The 23230-nt window shown below is 29.0% G+C and overlaps 1 protein-coding gene across 1 annotated transcript in view; it reads right to left on the bottom strand.

Annotated features, from left to right (window-relative positions):
• LOC106678642 (nuclear receptor subfamily 1 group D member 2) overlaps positions 1-18086 on the bottom strand; it is a 68520-nt gene extending 50434 nt beyond the window's left edge. The window contains exon 1 of the mRNA XM_014417286.3: positions 17892-18086. Coding sequence (XP_014272772.1) covers positions 17892-17963 — 72 coding nt within the window. The 5' untranslated portion in view covers positions 17964-18086. The remainder of the gene's footprint in view (positions 1-17891) is intronic.
• Between the last annotated feature and the right edge of the window lie 5144 nt (positions 18087-23230).

The raw sequence follows: 23230 nt of genomic DNA on the forward strand, positions 1-23230 counted from the left end.
TTTTTTGTAAATTATTAATTTATATATTGTAGATATAATTAATAATTAGCCAATACAAATAACATCATTATAGAATGGGGATAAGGAAGCAAGATTTATCACATCCACGAGTTTTATACTTGGAAATAGATTTTACTATTCTGACTCAGGTGAAAATTAAAATATTTGAGAATGGCTAATTGAATAGACTGAAACGTGAAATGTATATACTCGCAAACATAGAATAAAGCTGCAATAAATTCTTGTTAGTAATATATTAAAAAAAGGTGTGATTAATGTGGTTCATTAGATTTATCCTTTAATTATTTATTTCAAAACTAAATTGTGTTATTCAGGTTTCGAAAAAATACCATATCTCTAAAAAATATTTCGCTTCCTCTGTAAAAAAAAATAGTATATCATTATATTTGGAGTAAAATTTTCTTAACGTATTTAAAGGAATGAGGGAAGAAAGTCAAATATGCTGAATATTTAGTTGAGATTAAAGCTCAAAAACTAGAAGGATTAATTAGGTGTGAAGTTAATAGAAATAAGAAATTTGTCTTTTAGATTAGAACAGAAGTATATTGCTCTTTTATAGTTACATTTTACTTGTGATTTAGTAAGAAGTGTATAGCAGTAATATGCATTATAGGTGAGAAAAAATTAACATTAATCTACATAATTACATTTGAATTTTAAATTTGGTCATTGTACAACCATAGAAGGTGTAACAAGTATTAAAATTCAAAATTTTAAAATGTTCAACAGCGTACTTCATTTTATTGTAAAATTTATTTCTGAAATTATTTTTGCTTCTCCCTTATGCATGTATAATACGTTTCTTGTTATTTTCACCCTCTTATAACAACAAAATTTACCAATTAAGTATGTTCCTTAATTTTTTATCACTTCTCCATACCCAGTCTTTTTAGATAACTTTCAAAATAGTGATGTTATGGACTGTATATTTATTTATTTCCAAATTAGAGCATAGAATGTTTAATTATTCAGTTCAGGCAAACAGCTACCTATCATTACAAGGAAAATAAGAAAAAATCTTTTCAGGTTAAAGAAAAAGATAGCGACCAGAACCGGCTTTGCTTTAAGGATAATTGCAGTTAACTAAGCTCTTAAGTTCACTTAAGTATAAATCGAGTCCAACTAATTAACACGCCAGTAATTCGTAATTAACAGGTTGTAGAATGTAGTAATCGTCCAATAAAGAGCACGGGTTGGAGTAGCCTTGCTCGCTAGAATTAACAAGGAAATAGCCCGGTTAAACTGCAGTAGTAAACATTATACTACCGAAATGAATTATTGGTTCTACTTTAGTTCAAAATGCAAAACTAGTTCAACGAGTTACATAAACCTTACTTTATCACTACTGTTTTACTAAAAAATACACCAATTACTGATCCATTTAGTGACAGAGTTCCATTGTTTCAAATCCTAATTTTAAATAACAATTTATTTATTTCAAGTCATACAATAGCTAATCATACCTTATACACCCCTTTATCATATATTTGGATGATTATTTTTTTAATTTATCTATGTATTTATTTTTATCATATGAGTTTTAATAATTATTAATTAGTTCTTAGGACTGAAAAATTTATAAAGTAATTTATTAAAGTGACATTTTGATTTTTTTTTTTTTTTGTTAATTCTGTGAACTATTGTTTTTAGTAAAAACAATCTGTTGGGTTGTTAGAACACGGCCCACCTCAATCGTTAAGGTTTCTACCATTACACTGACAGCCTCCTTTGAAATCTCATCTCTAAGAAGGCAATACCCCCAGAAGTGAAAACCTGGTAGAGCACAGAGGCTGTGCGAATTTCCACTAACCTTCCGCTCCCCCTAATCGCCGAGAGAAGCGCTGATGATAGCAGACCTAAGATGCCTCGTTAGAATCGAACTCTCTCTTCGATTCCCACAGCTAGATCGATTAGTATGTGTGTGTGGCCGGGTCACGCGGCTTCCATATTCAGCTGTTAATAATTAAACTAATTAATGGTTGGCATTAAATCTCCCTGTGTGGTCTTCGCCGAGCGTAATTGGATTAGTGTGGCTACTCATGTTTTTACACCATCGATGTACTTTCATTACGATCGTGAATGTGGAGCGAGTTTGTCAGCCGTGACCGTTTTGACTGTGGAGCTTGTGTCGCCATCTGTTGGCCGGTTTCCTTAATGACTGGTGCTTGAAAAAATCATGGAGAATTTGAAAATAAATGGCTTGAAATTGATTTTTTTTTTCATCTTAAAAGTGTCTTCCATTTGAAAATCAGTCTACAATTTAGCTATAAATATTAAAAATATTATTTAACCACTTTAATATTATTTAACTCACAACCACTTTAAAATTTGTAGGCTATTCTGCCCAGGTCTAATATAGGATAATTTATAATTATTTATTTAAAGGTATTTATTCTAAATAAATTGAGAATATATACAGGGTATCTCAGTGTGCATGTTGAATTCCTATTATCTCAACAATTTTTCAAGTTTAATTTGTTGACATGTACTTTATCTTTATCTAATTTTCATACAAATTTAAAATAATAAAACGTCAGCCTATTCTTTAAAATATATATATATATATATATGTATATGTATGTATATACGGATATGTGAAGCCGGGAACTGCAGCAGAATAAAATATTAAACTGTTGATGAAATTATTTTAACAATAAAAGTATATTATTGTTTTACTTTACTAAGTAAAAAAAATAAATAAATAATCTTAATCGACAACAATGAATTGTAATGATGCGTTTAGTAATTTTAGATTGTAACAATGAGGAAACTTTGGAGTCGGAAACTTAATTGTTACAAATAATGATTTAAAATCGATTATGGTAATTTAAAATGTGATTAACATTCTTGAATATGGTCAGGATTAGATAAGACTTATATGTTCTTTGCACTTATCGATTATTACAGGTATGCATGAGCATTAAAGCCAGTAAAACCACCAGCAATTTAGTTACATTTACTTATTTACAATATAATAACCGTTTAAGTAGAGTAATCAATTTGAGAATTCATAAATAAATGAAACTTATTAAATTAGGTATTCAACTATGTATAAAATATGATATTAAATTTAAAAGATTAACTCCACTGAAGGATATGTTTCTATTTTTCGATTCAGATTTACGAAAATGATCTCACTTACCATCCCGTCAATAGGCCATCAGAGACAATGCCAAAAACGTTTTCGCGCCGGGCAAAAGTTCACACGGGAAATCTTTTCTTCTTTCTGTCGATTTTCTTCTTCGTTGTCGCCCCTTTTGTCTTGGCAATGTATAGACTCCGTTAGGTGAGGTGTGTTCAGATAGTGGATAGTGGGACATGCATAAACATGTGCCCAGCCCTCGGCCACAATGCGCTATTAACAGCGACAAAACATCTGGTTCGGGAGCAGGATCCCAAGGCGGCCTTCCGCGTCCTTCGCCCGCTCTTGAGCAATCTAGGAGGAAGATGTTGGTATATTAGCCTGCTTTCATTCCGATCCGTTTATCGATTAGGTTAAAAAGTATCGATCCGGAAGATAGTACGATCTCGCTATGACAGGGAAGTTGTAATCAAAGAGATAGGAAACCTCCCGAGGCAGTGAGTGGTCTTTTAGAAGCGATCGCTAGCTCATTGCTCCAAGAGGCCGTCATTATCCCTGGGAACTCGGAGCAGAGTTAGGAACAGTCAAATTTCATCAGGCGGCGAAATTCGAGGTGGTGGAGATTGGAGGGCGGAATATGTTGGGGCTTCGTGACCCGGTGGGGCAGTTCTCATGTGTCGGTCACAACCTTTCATCATACCCGAAAATCGTGGAACTGGTGTACATGTCAAGGAACAGTCCTCGGGGTCGTGTGGCATAACATTGTGACATAGCTCCGTAAATCGCGCTCTGAAGAAGATCAATTTTCCTCATCTCTATCTCATAATCATACCTCACTCTTCTATAACACAGGCAAGATTTAAATGCCAATTCTTGGATTTTCTTTATACATTTGCAATATTTTAAAATTGATGATGGCCCCTAAACAAACGTAATTATTTCATTACGTATTTCGATCCATAAATTAAGAAATAAATTTCCAAATACAATTATATTATTACTTTTTTGAGACTAGTTGTATTTATAATTGTATTATAAATAGATCCATTTACTCTCAACACTATTAATTTACTTGACATTTCCTACGTTTTGGCATAACTGACCTTTAACAAGGATCATCTCAGGCTCCTGTAATACACTTTATAAAAATAGCTACAGGCTGTTATGTCCAAGTCTTATTTAGTACTGTTAATTAACCTAATTTGTTAATTATATAAATTTTAAATTTTAAGTTGACTAGCTACTATTAGAAGATATCCTATCACCTCTGTTCTATTCCATACCAGAGGTAGGTTAAATAGTATAGTGTTGATAAGTTCCTAATAATAGTTGATTATATTTTCAAGCGAAAGAATTAATAATAAAGGATATAGATGGCAAAATACGTTAACTAACTATACTAATAACAGTTGGGCATAATAGCCTGCAACAATGTTTTTACCCATTTCCTTGGAGATTTGAAATAAATAAATAAAAAGGTTAATATTAAAATAATCTAATTTATTATAATTGTTTAATTATTTTATTATAAAGCTATTTAAAAAATAAAATAAATATGTAAACTTGGTATCTAAAGATAAGCGAAAAGAACATTAATACTATAAAAATAATTATCTTACTTTCCTATAATTAATTTGATTCTATTCAATTTTATGATCTGTGATTTTTAAAAATTATAAAATTTATTATAAGTAAAACGCTATTATTTGTCATTGTTTATGTTGCGGAGGAACTGTAACGTCATAGATCTCGACCGGTCGGAGGCAAGTGTGAACACCATAAAGACAGGAACATGAGAAAGAAAAAAAAGAAAGATATACCGGCCGATTCGGTTTACATTAATGGATGTTGAATTATACCGGATTCCCGCTGCGCATGCGTGATCCAAAATCCTCCCTAGCTTGGGAGTCTGTTGTACACGGATATAAATCAATTAGCTCATTATGGCGTTTAATATGTGAGAGCCGGGAAGCCATCAATTCACTTCCCAAAGTGTGGATTCCATCCAGCCTCGTATACACACATATATATATATATTCGGATATAATAGCTATCTGCCCTTTCGCTTTTATCTTGTATGTTTATATGTTTTTCAGCCTATTAACACCCTATCAAATTATCTAATAAACATTAATTTGAAAGGCTATTTGTTATTGTATATATTATACTATGCCTTTAGATTATTTCCTTTGCATAGTTGTCATTCCTTAAATGCATTTAAAATATGTTTTATATCTCTTTCAATATTGACATAATTTTTGGGATAATTTGATATCATATTTATTACTTGGTATTACATGATATCATTCTATCAAAATAACTTCAAAATTTTTTTTTTAAAATCCTAAACCTTTTTTTTTACTTTTTTATTTTTTATTTTTCCATTGCTTGTAAGATTGTTGGCCCGTTATGTAACATCCTATGAGGCTTTTAGATGATTAAATTAAATGCTGACAATAAATATGTGTGGGGTATAAACACTATAGAGCTATATTGCATTATGCTAAAACCATATAGCTGTTTTTACAGCACATCTTTTTGCGCTTTCAATTGCTACAATCACCGTATCGTACTACGCATGCGCACTATGAGCAATTTATTACATGATGATAGCAGTACAAGTATCATCATGACATTATATTGTTATCCTAATTATAATATTTTTAGAAGCTCTAGTTTATTAATACAGCTAAGAAATCAATCGACTTTCGATTTCATTATGTAAATATCTCCAGTTCAGAATGCATCCAAGAGCAGCATAAGGTGAGAATAGACGAAACATTTCAATTCTTTACAAAACTGGAAAAGTACAATTTTGTATCTTAAAAATAATAAATGAAGAAATATTAAAATTTTTAATTCCTAAAATTGGTCTAGTGGATAACTGTCCTTTTAATATTCAGCGATTCAATTACCTTCCATTATTTAATTATTTTTAAAAATTTATTTTCGTGGAGTATGCCCCTAAGCTTGTCAAATTTCATTGTTGATTTGAGGTTCAGTATCTGTTTGGAGAGACACTTTCTTCTGGAATTGTTTGGAATTGGAATGTTTAGTAGCTTCTAGAAATGCCTCCAAAAATCAAATAAAATCCTCCATGTCAAATAAAATCAAGTGACTGATGATTTCGGATACTGCTTGGATTGGGTAGATAATAAATCCTGGCATAAGATTTTCGGTGTTCTAAGCACTGATGTTAATAAATTTATATTTAACATCACCTATATCATCACCTATAAAAGGACATATTTACAAAGTTAGCACATTCTGTCTTAATTAAGTTGATTTCCATGACGTAACCGATTATTTAAAGTTTTATTTATTCATATATTAATTATTAATATCTCATCATAACACTGTCAATTACATTTATTTAAATCAAGTGACTGTTAATCTATTCAAATATTACTCTCCTCTCCAAGAATTAATCTATTTTAATACAAATTTCAAGGTGGTATAATAATGCATAATTAACATTTAATATTAATCAATGCACTCTTAAAAGTGCATTTTAATTATAAAATCTATTATCCCATTGACGCTTATTTACTTACTTAGCCAAGTTAATTAGCTTAATAACTGCGCAGTATTTTTCTTAAAATTTGATTAGGTAACATAATATATTTATATTATTTCAAATCCGGACTGGTGCTATAAACCTTTTATTGCAAAGCCATACTTTTAGAAAAATAGATGTATTTGCAGAGGACGGACTGTTTTGGGAGAATTAACGATGTCACAAGTGACTAAATTATGCCAAAGAGATTCAACTTAATATTATTTATTATACTTATATTTGAGAGATTTTCACTTGTAAAATTTTCATTAAATTAAATTTTCATTGTCATTATCACCAATGTTAAGTATTTTTATTAAGATTTATTATTCTATACTAAGTTTTTTATTTTATTATTTTTTAAATTAGACTTTCGTGTTACAACTGCATTAAATATTTGATTTTACATACGTATATTTTTAATGAATAAAAATTTTTTTTTAGGAATTTGTAAATATTTTGAATAATGATAGTGGTGGTATTATGTGGGGACAGAATATCACATCACTCAAACTGGAGGTGAATCTAACTAAATTTGTATTAAGCTTCGACATAATGAACGTGGACTTAAAGCGTATTATTAATTAAAATTTTTAGAAAAGTGGGGAATATCTCTAAAAATATAAAATAAAATTCCAGCTCATCAGTTTAAACCTGTAATTTTATCAAAATGGGCCATAAATTAATTTTAAGTGCTTAGATAAAATCTTGTACAAACTCATAGAAACAAATAACTTTCTATAATCTAATCTTTACAACTACGAATATTTATTTCTCCATGTACATTTCGTTGTTTATTCATTGTATTTACTTCATCAACACAATTAAACCCCTAAAAATATAAATTATTTATAATTTAATGTGTTTTTATGTTTTCCTCATTATGGTTGGAGAAATATTTGATGGCTAATAACTTTAACTCAATTTTCCTCAATACGGTTGTAAAAGACAATAGAAGTTCAGGAAAATATTCATGAAATTGCATAAGGAGAAAGTGGAGAAGTCCATTTTTGGTCTTCATAAAATATGCATTGTAAAACACGTATTTTTATTAGCAAGAAAGCGAAATACTCGGGTACTATACTAGAAATTATTGTATTATTTTAGAATAAAAATGAAAAGTAAAAAACTGCATTCAAAAATCAATTATCAACAATATGCTTGAACGATTTTTCAAAACAGTAAATCATGGAATACTCAGCAAATTTGCCAGGTTTTCAATTGAATTGAACGAGCGAAGTGTATATTAGGAGGACAGTGGAATTATATATTAAATATACAGCTCTCACATAAATCTGACACTCCGAAAGGTATAAATATTACAGCATATCTTCTTTCCGAGCAATTAAAAAAATATAACTTAATTCTAGCCAATGTGCTTTCGGCCCTTTTCATCCCAGTGTGGGGCGACAAGCACATTTGGGTTGTGACTATTGGCGCTAATAAATGCCTTGCAGAAAACCCCAGGCCGCAAAGAAAGTCAGTATCGTTCTCCTATTGTTTCCGTGGATCATATATCACCCTTCCTGTGGGAATGTATGATGTATGATATATAATAAATATGGAATGGAGAGAGTTAGGACCAGTACCGCGGAGCCTATTAACTAAGTGTACCCTGAGGGCCGGAATGCTCCGTGAGCGCGGCAGTATATCCTCGGACTAATAACTCCAAATGGAAATGTCTCAATCCCCGAGGACTTTGGTAGCCTCTAGATCATCCCCGTGAGAATGAGAGTACCGAAGGCCGCAGCTAATTCACACTTCCTCTGCTCCCCCCGGGCCCACTATAACTCCCAACCCTCTTTCAATTAGCCAGCCGGCCAATAGAAATAAACAACGATTGGTTATGGATACATTTATGTATGCGTGTCACGACCGCCCGATGAATGTAGAAAATATGGAGTGAAGAACTTTTTTAGTGAATTCAAAATCGATGGATATAGGTACCTACGTATTAGTATTTTTTTAAAATCTTTTTCAATAGAAAATCCTAAAAAGTAATTAAATTCCTTATTACTTAATTCCTTATCCTAAAGATCATCAAGTGACAAAAATTCTTTTATTAATTGTATTCAATCTAAAACTACCATAATTGATATCTGAAGAAGTTCTGCAGAGTAGGGCAAAACGCTGGTTACTAAGTAGTTTTTTACTATTTTTATAGTTTTGAGCACGTTCAACTATTAATCTTCTAATTCTTTTATAAGACTCAGCAATAGAACTTATTAGGAAAATATGAGTGGACTTACCAGATATTTTGTATGTGTGTATTTTATCCAATAAACAATTGGAAGATAATTTGTTGCGTTTTTTCTTCTCCTCTCCCCCCTCCCCCCAACTATGTACATATTTATATGAATCATTGATTGCTGAAGGAAAATATTGACAACTTCCTATCTCTAATTCGTGAGAAATTAAAATTTATTTATTGGCTCCAAACCTTTGGGTTAGTGACAGAGTTAGATCTAATTTATTCATAGAATTTTATTTAATACAAATTAGCAGCTTGTGCTGTTTTTTCATTCGACACAATCTTGGGATTTAATTTGATTCCCAATTTTTTTTTACTAACGAAAATTTTAAATATTCCTTGAGGGAATACCTCAATTATTGATGTACTTCTATGACGCTCCGTACAAGGTTTAAATTTAATCTAATCTAAGTTTAAAATTGTATTCATTGTTCAAGAGGCCAGTATAGTGTTTGTGAATAAATTGTTTAGAGATAATAATCTATATTGCTGAAAGATAATGTTCCAGTTTCTATCTATCTTTTATAAGTTATTCCTTATTTCTAAGTCATACAATTTTTATCTTATTCTTAATAAAATCCAATTAATTGTATCTTTTTTTATTTGTTTATAACCTGTAAATAGCGCTTTATGCGCTAACTAAAACTCAGTTTTATATTTGTGCATTAGATGAAAGCGTAAATAATAATTATAATAAACACGTTACTACTATGCACTGAGAACAATAAAAATAGTAATAAAATACGTTAAATTCCTAAGATAATTTTCATATTCTCTTATTAATTTTTATTTGTTTTTCCTCAGGAAACTTCGTGAGTTTTTATTTCTTTCTTCATTGTTTTATTTTTACACCAATTTTAAATTTTTCCTTGATAATCACCTTCAGAATATTTAGATCATAAGGATTTAAAAAACTGGTGTTTATTTTACATTCATAAACAAGTTATACAACATTCATTTTTTTCTCTGTTAGATTTTTTTTAATTGTTCATTTATTCATCTGAGATTTGTATAATGTTGTATAAAATCCATAAACTGTTCTCCGAATTATCGTTGAATAATAATGTGGTCTTAAATAATTTAAATTAGTTTAAATAATTCATACATATTGTTTTTGTTTTCAAAAAAAGTAAAAATAAGCCTTTCACCTGTTTTCTACAATTTTAAAATATGGTCTCAATCATTATGTTTGAGACATATCGAATATTCCATTTTTTACAAAAACAATTTACATCTCCACATCTGTTATAAAAAGAGATATCTTCAAGTGGGACGAGCCCGTTATAAAGCAGAAATTGAAAACATTAATTTTTACAAGTGGTGTACATGAACTTCAACCCACGGCTGCTATGATGGAGTGTATTTTGACAGGAGATCGGCCGATTCTTCATTGGAGTGCCCACACCGTAATTGCCGATGAAATTTAAGGCCTTGGAGCGTCCCAGTCTTCTTTTATACCAACCACTTCCTTTAAATCATCTTCTGACAAATCATTAAATAAATAAAGCGCAAAAAGGTAGTTGAATATATAAATAATTATATAACTTGAACATGATCATAATGCCCGTTAATGTAACTTGTTTTGCAACCATTTCACAATATTTATTCCTAGTAGAATCAAAATCACTGATAATGTAAAAAAAGAAAGACAGTTTTTTTGTTTGTAATTTGATTTGATTATTCATTTATTTACATGAATTATTGCAATGAGAATAAAAAAAAAAAAAAAATCTAAGTAACATCAGAAACAACCTTGGTAACGAAAATTTCCATAAGAATTTCCGCTAACGAGACAATATTCGGAAATTTCTAAAAGATTTTTGCATGTGGATTGATTAAATTAAATTTAACAAGCGGAAAATACACGTGGAAAACAATAATGGAAAAACATCATTCTTATTACTAAAAGTTCCCAATAAGTTTATTAAAATTTTTCGTATAGTTAAATGAGCATATAAAGAATTTTCCAATAACCTTACATTTCTTTAATTTATTAAATAAAAAAGATCTATAAGAAGTGTATTTTTTTTTGTTTTTCATAATTTTTGTAATAAACTTATTTATTTATGTATTGTGATGGTGAGTTGAAATAACTTCCTCCAGAATATTATTAAATTTTACAAATAACCATCAAAACCCTCTTATTTCTAACCTTGCTTATTCTTCTATTCCTGACAATCCTCCGATCCGAGGTGGCTGAAAAGAACCCTCAAGACATTCTAGTGTAGAAATATGATTAGAGTGCTGCCAATGGGTAGTTTTTCTACATGCCTGCATCACTCCTTTTTGACCTAACATCAAATTTACAAGATGTATTTGTATGTAAATACAGTTGTAAATAGCAATAGAAAAATTTACGTTTCAAGGTGTTCCACATATTCTGCTATTATAATTCCTTGGTGCCATCTTGTCTATTTCATACCAGAAATTTTGTCATCTACAGTCACTGATCAATAATTCTTACAATTTTTTTTTTTTTTTTTTTTTAAGAATATTTAATCAGCAAGTGTAGATGTTAAAATTTCTGGAAAGAAATGGATAAATTTGACCATAAAGAATTGAAATAATCCGGAACATTGTAAACTTATATGTAGAGTATTAAATATTATTCTAAAGGAAGTTTTTTCACCTCATCATATAACAACTTAAAGAATAAACAACTTTTTAGAAAATATAAATTTGATTATACTAATTCAGTCATAAATGGTATTAAATCAAGCAAGAAATGTAATTATATATATTTAAAAAATAATAAATTTAGTACATTACGATCTGTATACTTGAGATTTATACAATATCTCAGTGATAATGGACTGACTAAGTTAATTGATAAATTTAAAATGTTCAATTTATTAACAGTACTAAATATAATTGTGACCAATACATTGTTCATTTTTATTTTCATGTGCAGGTTGTAAGAATATGACAAATATTCAGTAATTAAATATTCACTTAATAAAATTAAAAATAGCGAGTTAAAATTTTTAATGGAGGGGTATCAAAAGGTTAAAATAAAAAATGATGAGCAATGACAGTTTATAATAAATATAAATGAAAAAAAAAAAGTTACAAAAATATTTTTGGAGTAGTTTGTTATTTATTATTTATTTTATATTTTATTGGAACAACTATATACAGTGGAGATTAATTTATTTCGGAAGCACACTCCGACAGATTTTATTATGTAGAAATTGATATAAAATGGGCTTTCATGGAAACTTACACAGAATATTTTTAAAAAAAAATATGCATCTATTCCCTGCGAATTTGGAATTAGACTATTTTGTTTTGTATAAAATTAAATTATTCTTTAAATCGCTGTAATGTTTCATGAGATATATAGCGTTTGATTAATTTTAAAAAAATATGTTTGTGTATAAATTAGGAATATTTTTTTAAACCACTTAATATCAAAAATTCATTTATAAATTTGTCAATCATATATTTGAGGCATTAATAACAAATAGATATGAGTCCGACTTTTTGGTATACAATCCTCATTGGGCATATACAATTTGAAAAAAAGAACTGTCATTGATATTTTCAGAGTTTCTAAAATGAAAAATTTGTAAATGAAAAAAATAGAGACATTGTAATATGTGTCAAAAAAATTAAAACACATACACAAAGAGAGTAAAAAAATATAAGAAACAAAATGTAAAGAAAGAGACAAGTTAGGTCAAGGAAATATAAATATAGATGAATAGGTACCTCAATATTATCAAATATGTTTTACTATTTTTATAATTTATAATATTGTAATTTTTTACCATATTTGTTATTATTTCTAATAAGTATTGTTCTACTGTTTATTACTGGAGTCCTATATTTAGAATTCTACTAAACATGGCTGTCTGTATTATTAATTAGTTTCCTATTCATCTTATATTTATATTTTCTTATCTCAATATGTCTATTTCTGGTAGAAAATTACTAATATCATTTTTTTACTCTCTTTGTTTATGAGTTATAATTGTTATTTCTTACAATGTTTGTATCATGTTTTCATTTATTTATCATTCCTTAATTGTCAAACGAATTGGGGTGAAACGTTGTTTATAAATGAATAGTTCATTTTTTTTTTTTTTTTTACTATTTTATACATTTATTTACCGCCACCCGGACTATCTTTCTGCAATCCGCTTCTATGGTCTATATTCTTCCAATAAGAACTCGATGACGTTTTCTTTTATTTCGAGATAATTAAATTAGCTTTCAAAATGTTCCTGGGGAGATTTTTTTTTTATTTATTCGAAAAACTAATTTATTTTAAGTTTTAAAATTTTTTTTTTAATCAATTGAAGTTTTAAAAATTTTTTTTAACACAGCCTTATTGCATATTATAACATAAGGAGGGCACCATTAATAATTTCAACTTCATGGATTGTCACTTTGTGGTTATAGAAACATACAAACAGGTTTTATAGTGTAGGAAATTTTAAAGCTTCGGAATATCAGTTTTAATGAGTGTTTTTAATTTTTTTTTAGAACCAATTGATTAAAATCGCATAAAAAATAAATAAAATTTGAAAAATCACTTAGATTATATTGCTTATAAGGAAACCAAGAGGTAAGTGACTTGCCGACATTCCAATGGTTCGGACGCTATTTATAATTTAAACCGACATCTTGGGCATAACAATAAGACACTTGAGACAGTCTGAATTATAATGGCTCCGACATTCTGCTATATATTTACAATTCTGTCGGCTCATTTTTATGAACTATTGTCACAAAGGGCAATAACCCTAGAGCGTATTTATACAGCATTGCATAAAATTAATTTATTTTCATCATTATCATTTAAGAAACTTATTGTTCACTTTTATATGAAGTATAAGTAGTAAATATATGAACTATTTTTTATTTATTTTAACTTTCGTTTAAACAAAGAAATACACAAATGAAAACTGTCAACCACCTAATGTACTTGCCTTATTATTATTTTTTTTGTTATAAACATCACTCCTATTTTTATGTTATGAAAAGCTGAAAACTATGCTATGTATTATGCAATAAGATACAGTGAAAAATGTGCAGCAAATTATCTACAAATGTACAATGCGACAGCAAAAATATTTTATAATGTTTTGTTGACTTCTTGAGCTACGAACAAAATTGGAAGTGGGGTTAAAAATTAAACTATTTGGGGATAAATTGAAAATGAAATATGTAATTTTCAAGGGACAAGAACGGGAGATGGAAAAGTAAATAAAAATTTTAATGAAAAAAAATTGATATTCTAACAAGTTATTTATTAATGGTTTTTATATTATTTTTTCATTGAAAACAAATCTACAATTTTAGTTTGGAATTATATGTTTTTATTTTAAAATAATTTTTTTTTTTATAAACATAATTCAAATGATCATAAATGAAATCAAATATGAAATTATGGATATCAGAAGGTATCCTAACCGGATAACACTGGACAAAACTCCGTTTTATAACTGTCCAGTTAATTGTACTACATGTTGCTAGGATGGTATGGGAATGTATAGTTAAATAAAATATTACATGGTGATCACTACAGGAATTCTTATATAATAGAGAGAAATGCTATTATTGCCAAATATTCACAATGAAATTGAAACTGATTGCATTGAGCCTAATAGGCAAATCGTTATGATATTTAGTGAACTATTTAAAAAATATGCCTGCAAACAATACACATCCTGCATAGAACGACGATCAATTAATCTGCTGTCATTCAAAAATTTACCATACTTATATATAAGGAGGAAACCTGTATGAAATTTTTATTTTATTTTTACTGACGTTACTTTTTTTTTTTATTCCAACAGCTTTGTAGTTGTTCGAACGAGGTTATTGATCCTTCTAAAAATCCTTAAAAATATTATATATCAAACCTCATTCCTTTAGCTGATACCTCAAGTTGGTTTGAGGATCTGTCAATATTTATATATTTTATGACATAATTCGTTGGTTGATTTAGACATAAACTATTTATGTCTCTAGCGCCTAATCCATAAATTAATGTTTATGGATAATAAATATAATATAACCATATTGTAACGTAAATATTACTTTATATATCCATTACAAAAATACAAATTAATAAAAATATGAACAAAAAAAAAATAAACAAATAAAATAAATGTTTTCCCGAGATAGTGAGAAATGATGGAACCGGAGCTCCTTTATCTGGAATTCATCAATACATCTCTGTAGAACCTCAGAGGAAGATATTTAACTAATCATAGATTATTAAATCGTTAGTGATTAGCTTTATTTGAGTGAGATTGGAAGAATGCATGAACACAATATTTTGAGTATAATTAAGGACATTCCAAAAAGAATGATTTATTCAGTACGAGGTGTGATACGCTTAACCTCCAGATCCGGCATTACAAGTAAAATTTATATAATTTACTTAGAAAGACCTTGCGGACGTTTCCTTGACATTAGTCAAGAAAAAACTTGCAACGTAAGATGGGAACGAACAGTTTTATAGCAAGTGTTTTGTACAATGAATTCTAAAACGGGAATAATGGCCCCGTGATGGATGGAACCTGATTCGTTTTGTTTTCTTATTATCGTTTTTCGAGTTGATGGAGGTGCTTGGAGCTGTTGTGAAAGCCGGATGACTAAGCTGTATTCCTCATGTTTCCCGCCATTCGGAGGAGAAACCCGGCCGACGGAAGAGGTCATGATGTCCGACAGTGCGTTACGTTCTGTCCGAGGTACCGAACATGATGTTCGGTTGTGTATACTCCTGATAAGAATATCGTCCCATAGCAACCTTCAGGATCCTAAGAGAGTGGTAGCAAGGAGCTTTCTAAATCGATCGCATACATCACCTACGTTCAGCTAATCCCTTTCCGAAGTTAATTATATACGCTCATTACCGAACTTGGGTTTCCCGCAATTTACAGTTATGATTTCTGTCTTCGCTGCCTCGCGACATTTCCTACCCAATTAGCTTAGTGCTGCCTTTCGATTTTCTGCCGGAAACATAAATTATTTAAACCTCTATTAGTTAATGTACTATTATTATTAATAGAATATAAATACTGTATTTATTTTTATATTTGATATTGCATAATACAAATGCATAATTCTATCCCAGTTAAATACCGTCTACCATATTGTATCTTAATGTATGTAATATGTAAATAGTCAGTTTTATTTAGTTATTTTAAGTGAATTTGGTTATTAAAAATTGAGTATAGTTCAAAGCACATTACCATTTAAAATATCAATTACATTTTTTTTTTAAATGTAAATTTACCTAATTTTTTTTTTCGACGACTTTAAAACGGAATACCTGGTGTCCACTAAATGAAGCATGTTTTAATCCTTCTTACTGACCTGTTTCTGTACAGATGTAATGACGAATTTTTCTTGTCTTTACATGTAGGAAAATAGTTATAATTAAAAATGTAACATAAATATATGGTACATTTTTAGTAATATTTATTTGTTTAATTTCAATAGCTATGATGGATATCCATTTGGACCTTGAACAATGGGGCTGTTTCTCAGCGTTGAAATCACTTTATACCTAGAAGCTTTACAATGTTGTACACTGAAGTAGTAGTTAGGTGTATAAAGTAAAATAATTCCCATAGTTCTGCTTCCTGTTTGGATACATTATTTATATCGTCAAATTATGTATTAAACTAATTATATGAAAAAGTATAGCAACTTTAATTATAATTATTTCAAGAAAAAGAAGACAAAAATGAGTATGGACAGCAAATCTACTAAGAATATAACAAATATCATTCATTGAAACAAGCAAATAAATAGACTAATCATATAAATATTATAGGCATACGTAAAAAAATAAATAATAATATTGGTTCCATTGATAATTATGTTCTAACTTATGAAACAGGTCATTTTGATTATAATACTTAATAATATACTTATGCATAATAATATACTATACATGATAAATGATAAGATAAATGTATTAATTAAATAAGGCTTTACGTTGCCATTTAAGTACAATAAAATCAGAATAGTATTGTAATAAAAAATAAAATAAAAAAGCTCTATAGATGTATTGAATAAAAAAAAAAAAACTTATATTTAATGCTACTGATACTACTGATGGTGGCAGACCCTCTGATAAGGAGGTGCTTTAATCTACATGCGTATTTTTGAAATTCACTTAATTTCTGCACTACTATAACTTACAAGAGCCAATTTAAGAATTTTATATGGCTAGTAAAAGATGGTAATTGGTATAACATAATATAAACCTTATTATTATTTTCACAAAAGAAATGAAGTATTTTCGTCTATTATCTATTACTATAATAGATAGTGCACCATTATTTTGTGGCTAGTAAATTGAATATAAATTCTCGTATGCTCAGAACCTCCTGAATTTGATTTTTATAAAGGACCACGCCTAATCAACTATCTTAGCTATGATATATTCCGTATTCAGCATAGTTACTTGTTAAATAATACTTAGTAGTCAAAACTATTTCATTATTAATTATTTATCTGAGGCAAATATATTAATTCAATGTCATTAAATTCCGAACAAATAAATATATGTAAGGCGAATACCCTTTAAAGACTTTTGTGTTATGACTTCAATGCATAATGCCGGTAGTTAAGTAGTTTAAACCTTATTGATGTCCTCAAATGTTTAGTTTAAAGTTACCAAGTGCATTGATAGTAGTACAATAATAGTCTTTAAAGAACTAGTTTTGAATACATTGCAATAATTAATAACTTTATTTAAAAATTGACAATGTTGTTGGCGAATGGGTACTTTAGAAATGGAAAATAATTAAGTGAGCATCAGAATCGATAGTAATCAGAACTATTTAAATAACGTTACATCATTTTGAATTAGTTAAATGTCTGGTTAAATTGTTTTAAATACTGGAGAAGGGTAAGGAAGTAAAACCCTCTTGCATATTCTTATAATTCTGCTCTTCCAATATATCAGTAGTGTCTTAAACATATATTTTTTATAATATTTATTATGTACTCACGTTTGGAGTTTTGAGAGCAGGATTGTTTGCGAGGAGCTGGCGAAAACGTTCTGCCGTGTCTATAATTAACATCTATACAGCTTTGTGACTGACAGTTCTCGAGAAAGAAATCGAGGTGCGGAAGAGAGTTCGATAGCCGAGAGAAGATAACGATGAGCTCAAGCCCTGAGCAACATGATACACACACCTCCACAGTTGGGGGCCCACTGGGACACCCCTGGCTGAGAAGGGGCGGGGCCAACGGAGAAGGGACTCCCTTCGGCCAATCAGCATGCCTGTTTCCCCACTCCTCCCCCTTGCCCGGCCTATCAGAGTCTCTTCTTATCTGGAGCGGGGAGCCGTGCCTTATGTCAAAATAACTGTTTCAGGATCTTCTCCCACCGTTCCATTTGTATTCCTATTCACTTTTATGACTTTTCTCTCATGCTAATATTTCCGTTCTTTTAATTCTGATGTTAATAGGGCTATCATTTGATGTTTTATGAGACATAATGTTTGGAGGGTCCACGCACATATGCACCCTGAAGCTATAAGGTTATTTATATATTTTTCCTTTTCTAGTTTTCTAAATCAGAAGCTTGTTTATTTCTACGATTATAAATTATGTACATATATTACAATTAGTTGCTAAAGTGTTTTGAACTCTAATATGTTTATAAAGTCAATTATAATTTATTTAAAGTCAATAAATCTTTAAATAAAATGATTTACATTTAATTAACGCTTTATTGCCTAATTTTCATTTTTGAATACTTTCAAATTTTGTTGTTATACAGATTTATTATTATTGATTATACAATTCAATATCATCCAAAAAAATATCTTAAAAGTATTATTACACGCTCTTATACTAAATAATATTACCTAATTATACAGTAATTAGGTAATTGTCTATTATGATATTATAATAACTTCAATCTGTCATTGAAATGTAAAACAGTGGATACCTGTTTTAGCCACCATCGACCTCAAATAAGAACAGGTTTTATTGCTGTTCCATTTCTTTAAAAAAATATATATTCTTCTATTAAAATTATGATTTTATTTAGTTTATTATTCATTAATCATAATGTAAAATAATAGTTAACGTATGGTATAAATCATAAAGTTAGACCAGGTAAGACAAATAAATTCTATACTATGCTCGGTTGCATAGTACTCCTTTCGTTACTCGTAAATTGTTGTTTTTTTCCTACTAATTCGAAATGTTTAATTTAAAACCAACTATATGCCAGTTTAAAAACCAAACCTAAATCAGAATTTTCAACTTTTGGTTTGTTTTGATATAAAAATGGATAAAGAATTCTGGCTTAAAGGAACGAAATAGTAGAACCCTAGCTCTCCGATGATTTTAATCCATGATTTTGTTTCTTTTCTGATATAAAAAAAATTAATTTAAATTAAAAAAAAAAGGATCCACTAAAAAGTTTAATACTCGTATGTAAAATAAATGCAAAAACGGCGAAATAGTTAAACATATTTTAAATAAAATAGAAAATATGTACTTAGAAGAATAAATTGAAAAACAATTATAAATATTTAGAAATATATAAAATAAAACTTTTAAAACTATAATGAAATGTTCCTTAGAAGGATAAACATAAAGACTGAAGTTGTATAGAACAATAGTATTCCTTCACATATCTCCTAGGAAATCTCAAAGTTCCAGAGAGTTATTATCAGACGTAATACTTAAAATGGAATACTTTAGAGAACCATATACTGATTATTTATTATGGAATTGGCTAACTGACTATATCTTTTACCATATTTTCATTAAGTCTATTTTAATGCAATATCTTTTCCCAACTTATTTACTCTATTAGCTTTATTATCTATGAATTTTTAGTTTCTGTTTTAATTATTTTTTTTTTTAACTTACAAAAATTGTATCAGTATATTTATTCTTGTTAATGGTGTTTATTTATTTAAATGCGTATCAGTACATCTGTTTACAACTTCTCATGTATCTTTTATTCATTATAAATTTAAATACTTAGAAGTTAACCGATTTGTTTGGTAAAGTCACTTATTTAGTTATGTTCACTCTTATTTACTTTTATATATGTTTTTTTCTTATGTACACATGAGAAATATTCTTATTGTCTGAAGTATTTTATAGCGTATGTTTGTTTCGTGTATTTTGTTCCTCTCTTTAATGGTTTTGACTTATTTTATATGTTTTGACCTTTTCAAGAACTCATGCATATATTTCATTTTAATATTTCAAAATAGAAGTAATAGATACTCTTATTTTTTCATCTCTTTTTTTTTTATTCCTACAATATTTTGCTATGTATAATATCAATAATCATGTTTAAGTGTAAAATTTACATGCATAGATATATATGCGATTACATAACTAATCTCATTATGAACCAAAATTTGTATTAGTTGTTCTTGCATAAAATCTTTCGTTTGAACCAATCAATATCGATAGTTCAAACTATGATGATGATTCACAATTCCGAAGATCATTTTTAGTTTTTTTTTAATTTTATTTTCATTTTTTATAATTATTCATTGAAAATACATCAAATTTTATGACAAAGAATTGCCTTCCTTAATAAGAAAACGAATGATAAATTAGCCATATTAGTCCTTTAGATTCGGTTTGACATAAGCTGACAAGCACCTGTCCTAGTGGTTATTTACTTCAATGCTGCAAGAGCCAAGCGTAATCAGCTGTCCCTCACGTAGCACCCTGCAAATATTGCGGTACTTTTAAGTGTTATTGAGTATTGTGAAACTTACGGCTCCGCCATTTTTTTTTTTTTTTTTCTCCTGACCTCTTAATAACAAATTGGTATCATTCATTCCTTGTAAATATTCTAAAACAGATAAAATTATTAACAATTAAGCATGCACAATATTCTTTGAGATTTAGATTTAAAAGAATTGAAAGTTGGGGTATAGTGTGTAACACACGTAATCTTTATTTTTTATAAAATAATTTCCTGACTGCATTCCCGCCCTCTTTAGACTTAACAATAAATTGTATATTAGAACGTGAAATATAACAGGAAGATCAAAAATGGTCAGTCAATAAATGAAATATTTATAACATCGACGATATTGATCGTAAAAAAAGATTGATTGATAAATATTAATAAGATTACAATTTTTTATTTATTTTTTACAATATTAATATTAATAAAAAGGAAACATTTATAATAATAATTTGTAAATCGACTTTCAAACTTTTTTTGTATCCCCCTGACGAATTGAGTAATTGAATTCATACATATAGGTAGTAGGTATATGTATATCTGGTAGTTTATAATTCCTTCGATTGCCTTGTGGCTATTAAAAAAAATTTAATTAATGAATATTACTAGGCTTATTTAAAGAAGAAAGGAATGAATTGAACCATGGGAGGAAAATTGAATGTGAGAAAACTTGTGCCGAGTACGTCACAGTATAGAAACCTCATTATTTCTATCTGTTTATACTTTCCCTTATCTGTGTCTGAAATATTTGTAAAAAATAAATAAATATTTATAATTGTATTACGATTGTGAAAAATTTCGAATTCCTGTTTTTCACAGAAATACCGCCTCCGAGTGCAAAGAAACAAGTCCTGCAAAATATTTTATGTGTAGGTACAGTCAAGCTCAAAAACGAGAAGTCCTAGAAAACTGAAAATATATATTTAAGGCTGAGTATGTCCCTGGGATGTTAAAACAATTTTTGTCTTCATAAAATCAACTGTAGGTTCCACTTTATCGATTTTGCATATTTTTAAGTTTATTTGAAAAAACGGCTCAAGAATCTATATCTATATTTATTTATTAAAATTACATAAAGTATCATATAATTAATTTGTGCTTACATAAGAGAAAGAATTGAAGGAATATGAACAAATCCAAATATCACCACTAATTTCAACATTCCTATGAATTTGCATTCAATTGAACTAGCCGTTTCGAAATTTAGGTGCGTCGAGAAAATGAATGAATTTTTATTCATTCCCGGACACGCTAGCGAAAGTAGTGGATGGAATTAGATAAAATTGATATTAGACCATCAAGATACTGACCCGCACATTCTCCGCAAATTTAATTCATAAAAATCAGATTAACATTACTCGGTATTTGGCCCAACATGGATTTGGGCACACACAAATATGGAACCAAATTTTCCTTGTTATCTAAAATAAATTTGAAATTTTTAGGATACATATATTTTTTTAATTGCTTGCATGAATTGAAAATCTCTTACCGTCGATAGTCTGATGACTCGTCTATCTTCTATTATTAAAATTGTAAATTAAAATGGTGTTACTGCATGTTAGTGTATGTATTTGAGTTCATCAGGATGAGTCATATTTTTATTAGAATATAGTAGACAGTATGAAATATAATCTAGGTAGATAGTCCGGGTGGTGGTCAATTAAGACACGATATTATAAAAAAGCTATTTAATAGTTTCCTGGGCTTCGTGAGGGCTGCTGCTGAAAACTTTATGGACATATCGAAAGGTTAAAAGGCCTATATCATTAAATACATTTTTTAAAATATGTTGTACCTTAATTGACCGCCATGCTTATATATTTTTTATTTATTATTATTTTTAAAAATCCATTACTGTTTTTAATATGAGTTTAATTTAGCCAAAATAGGGCAAGGGAATTTTTCTGCCGGGTTCATATTTCACTATTTTTTTTTTAATACAGTTATTAATAATTTATGCAGATTTAATAAATATTGCATGGAGCGTACTGTTACAGCAATTCATAAAAGAGAGATTTATTCCTAGGCTCGGGATTTCTTGGTATCCTGTAACATATGAGAAGAGAAAATCTCTCAGATTTCAGACAGAGGAGAGATAGACCCCATAGCGTATACTATGAATTATTGATCCTAGCCTCGGGTGAGCATTCACATCCCAGAATCCACCCTTGCCCTATATTAAATGTACGGCGTTTCACTTTTGGTTCGTCATAAATATTTAAGATACAAACTGCGGTTGATCCCCACGCAAAGGCTCCCAGCGGAGATTGGACTCGCATCTTGCTTCTCATTATTCTCTTCTCTTAGGTATTGCCTAACTGTTCATCCAATATGTTTCTGTCCTTATACATCACGTAATATCGTTGTACTTGTAAATAAATTAGTTTTTTAAATCTGAGAAATGTCTTTTTGTTTTAGTATTTTCAGAAACGAACTTACCTGATCGCCTAAAATATAAAAAGAAAGAAATCATAAATAATCTTCAAAATTTAATGTCGAAAGGTCAGTGCCGAAAGAGGGGTCTATATATTGCGAAAGTGTAATTGCTTTTATATTATGCTTGTGTAGTTGCTTTGAGCTCCTTTTTGTGGAGTCGCTTGCAATAGC

Source organism: Halyomorpha halys, unplaced genomic scaffold (assembly GCF_000696795.3).
Source record: "Halyomorpha halys isolate HHAL.00 unplaced genomic scaffold, Hhal_1.1 Scaffold151.1, whole genome shotgun sequence".
Lineage (NCBI taxonomy): Eukaryota > Metazoa > Arthropoda > Insecta > Hemiptera > Pentatomidae > Halyomorpha > Halyomorpha halys.